This window comes from Bos indicus x Bos taurus, chromosome 5 (assembly GCF_003369695.1).
Source record: "Bos indicus x Bos taurus breed Angus x Brahman F1 hybrid chromosome 5, Bos_hybrid_MaternalHap_v2.0, whole genome shotgun sequence".
In the NCBI taxonomy this organism is placed as follows: domain Eukaryota; kingdom Metazoa; phylum Chordata; class Mammalia; order Artiodactyla; family Bovidae; genus Bos; species Bos indicus x Bos taurus.
In genome coordinates, this window is record NC_040080.1 from 21,419,250 (window position 1) to 21,422,531 (window position 3,282).

At 37.7% G+C, this 3,282-nt stretch overlaps 1 protein-coding gene across 1 annotated transcript; it reads right to left on the reverse strand.

Moving 5' to 3' along the window:
- Positions 1-1,161: 1,161 nt before the first annotated feature.
- LOC113893637 (taste receptor type 2 member 10-like) lies at positions 1,162-2,061 on the reverse strand. The gene has a single exon (XM_027543533.1). The coding sequence runs from the start codon at positions 2,059-2,061 to the stop codon at positions 1,162-1,164; it is 900 nt and encodes a 299-aa protein (XP_027399334.1).
- Between the last annotated feature and the right edge of the window lie 1,221 nt (positions 2,062-3,282).

A 3,282-nucleotide genomic window follows, 5' to 3' on the forward strand; every position in this document is an offset into this window, starting at 1 on the left:
AAAATAAAGTCTGTCAATACTGGATTGGGTAGTCTTTCCCTTCTCCAGGGGAGCTTCCCAACCCAGGTATCAAACTCAGGTCTCCCTCACTACAGGTGGATTCTTTACTAGCTGAGCCAAAAGGGAAGCCCTAGAATACTGGAGTGGGTAGCCCTTCCCTTCTCCGGGGGATCTTCCCAACTCAGGGACTGAAACCAAGTCTCCCACACTGCAGGTGGATTCTTTACCAAATGAGCTACCAGGGAAGCCCTCAGTGTATATTAGGACTGAATAAATGACTATATAAACTGAATAAAGCAAGATCCACATTTTTCATGGTTAAAGAGAGGATTTGCAACATGGCAAAAAGGAAGACTGTAGTTTTGAATTGCAGTAGAGACACAAACATAGACACATCATACATTACAAATAGAGAGATACATAGACGCAGAGAGGGAGAAAGAAGTAAGTAGCTGTGCGTAATGTTTATATCCAACCAAATCTTGGTTTTCAAATACCCTTTTTCCCTCAAATAAATGAAGATTTCTTGGATAAATAGTGAACCCAAGGCTGGATGAGGAAAACACAAAGCAAGCCTGAAATGTTTTGGTTTGTGAGAACATAAGGAGACATGAAGGAAGAACGGGGCCATGTCAAAAGGACACAGGAGACAATTTGAAGTTCTCACTTGACAAATCTAGAGAAATGTAGGCATTAAAATAAATAAGAGAAATACTATAATAATATTTCTTTGAGTGTGTGTGTGTGTGTGTGTGTGTGTGTGTGTGTGTGAAGAACTATCAATGCTTCAGGGAATTCAAGTAAAATACAAAGAGAAATTTTGTTTAGAGGCTTATCCACCAATGATATCTTTATAATCAATAGTCTCCAAACTGTTTTTGGCCTAGGGTTGGGTGGGAGAAACCACTGCAAGGGAAGGAAAGTGCCTGAGCCACTCAATTTGTGTATGGGATTAAAATCTCATTGAAAATTGACATTACCTGAGACATAGTCAAAATCTTTTTGTAAGATTTTAGTTATGTTCAATAACACAGTTAAAAACACTGCAAGAAAGCAGTGTAAGAGAAACAGATCTTGAGGAATTTCATTACTAGGCTACCTTTTTGTGATATCCATTTCTCCCCAAGCCTGTCATGGAGTTCTAAGAAGTTTTACTTTCTCCTAGCACTTTAATAGCTTCAGTACCCTCAAAGAGGCTTGGTTAAGCTTGCTGTTTCCAAGAATTAGGATAAATGAGTGTCCACAGGGATAGAGGATGGTGGTTGTCATACCAAAAATAAATAGCAGTTTGTTTTCAGGCACTGTCACACTTAATATTTGTATGGCAGTGCCTACAAAATACAGGATAAAGAGGATGATAAAAGACACCAAAATCTTCATTGCTTTGATGTGTGCTTCTGTACTGGGGTCTCTGAATCCTGTGGCATTCAATTGCATCCTCCTGTTGTGCCTCCAAAGGGAAGTGATTATTAAGAAACATGTAATCAGGCATAGTACAAAGACAAGAAATGTTCCAAGATTGAACAAAATCTGATTTATAAAGTATTCACTTTTCTGCATGGTGACCAACCCGGTTGTGCTTCTGTTCTTCATAATATTATTAATAAAAGGCATTGTAATGTTTGGAAAAGTAAATAACCATGAAATGGGCAAACATCCCATTAGAAGAAGAAGAATCTCAGTAATGTGACCCTTCAGCCAGAGAAAAATGCAGTGGGAAAAGTTGGCTATTTTCAGGAAGTAGAAGATGCTGAGGCTAGTGGTAAACCAGACACTTGATTGATTCATAATTATCCATAAGTAAGCTATATATTGACTTAGATTACCAGACAAATACATATCTGGAGAAAACACCCTCACATATGCATCTGTAGTTATTATCCATATCAGACAAAATCTGGAAGAGGCTAAGCCAGTGAGAATAAGGCTGAGTGTAGAGATCTTCTTATTTTTCACACAGTTAATGCAGTTTACTAGTCCAATAAACCCATTCCCTAAAACCCCCAATACTGACTCATTAACTGCTACAAAAAGGAGGAGGCCTTCTACTATACTCAGCATGTCTGCCAATCCTTAATCGTATTCCTGTTTCATTAATTTTCTTTTTTTTTTGTTTGTTTGTTTCATTAATTTTCAATTACCTGCTGCAGAAAAAGGCAGATATTGCTGCTTTGTGGTAGAATGATTTTCTTCTCTTTCATTTCATAAAGACTTAAAAGCACACCAATTGCTGCCTTGACATGGAATCCAAAACAGCTTGACAGAGACCCCTCCAGTTATGTCTATAAAATTTAGTTAATCAGTGTGTGTCCTGACCTAATGCCTACCCACAATTTGTTAAGATGCAAATAAATGTTTCTGTTTCCTGAAATCTACTTGTCCTCCTGAGACTATTTTGCATAGTTACCCTGGATTGTGCAGTAGGAGTGCCAAACACATTCCTACAGAAATCAGAGCAGAATAAATAATTGAAATTTTCAGTGTCACCTTTGATGTCATTTATATTGTGTTAATAATGACAAAAAAGATATATAGAGCAAAAACAGTGTGTAGATGAGATGGATGAATTTAGCCATTGTAGACACAAGTTGCTTCTTTGAAAACATCAAGAAAGTTGATTAGCGTGACCAAAGCCTCATGCTAACTAACAGGCTTCCCAGGTGGCTTAGTGATAAAAAATGTGCCTGGCAATGTAGGAGACTCAGAATACATGGGCTTGATCCCTGGGTTGTGAAGATCCCCTGAAGAAGGAAATGGGTGCCCACTCCAGTATTCTTGCCTGGAGAAATCCATGGACAGCTGAGCCTGGAGGGTTACAGTCCATGGGGACACAAAGAGTCAGACTTAACAACTGAGCACACACTTAAGTGTGCTAAGAATAAAAAAAAAAAAAATGCCAGAAGTGAAATGTGGTATCATAACTGGTCCCATGGACTTTTAAAGGACAATTACGAGCAATTTATGTCCCCATTTTGAAAAACTAGATGAAATGTATCAATTCTTTGAAAAACACCAGTTGTCAAAACTCACACAAGAAGAAATAGAAATGTGAATAGGCCTACATTTGCTATTAAAATAAGGGTTGATTAATAAACTTCAAATTCAGAAAACAACAGGCCCAGGTGGAGTCACTAGTAAATCATCATAAACCTTAAAGAAATATTATAGTAATTCTCTCCAGTCTCTTTCAAAGGATAGAAGCAGAGGGAATGATTTCCAACTCATTCTAAGTTCAGTATTGTCCTAATACCAAAATCAGACATAGACATTACTGGAAGATAA

Excerpts from the sequence above, each read along its gene's own strand:
- LOC113893637 (XM_027543533.1), bottom strand. The coding sequence starts at position 2,061 with ATGCTGAGTATAGTAGAAGGCCTCCTCCTTTTTGTAGCAGTTAATGAG.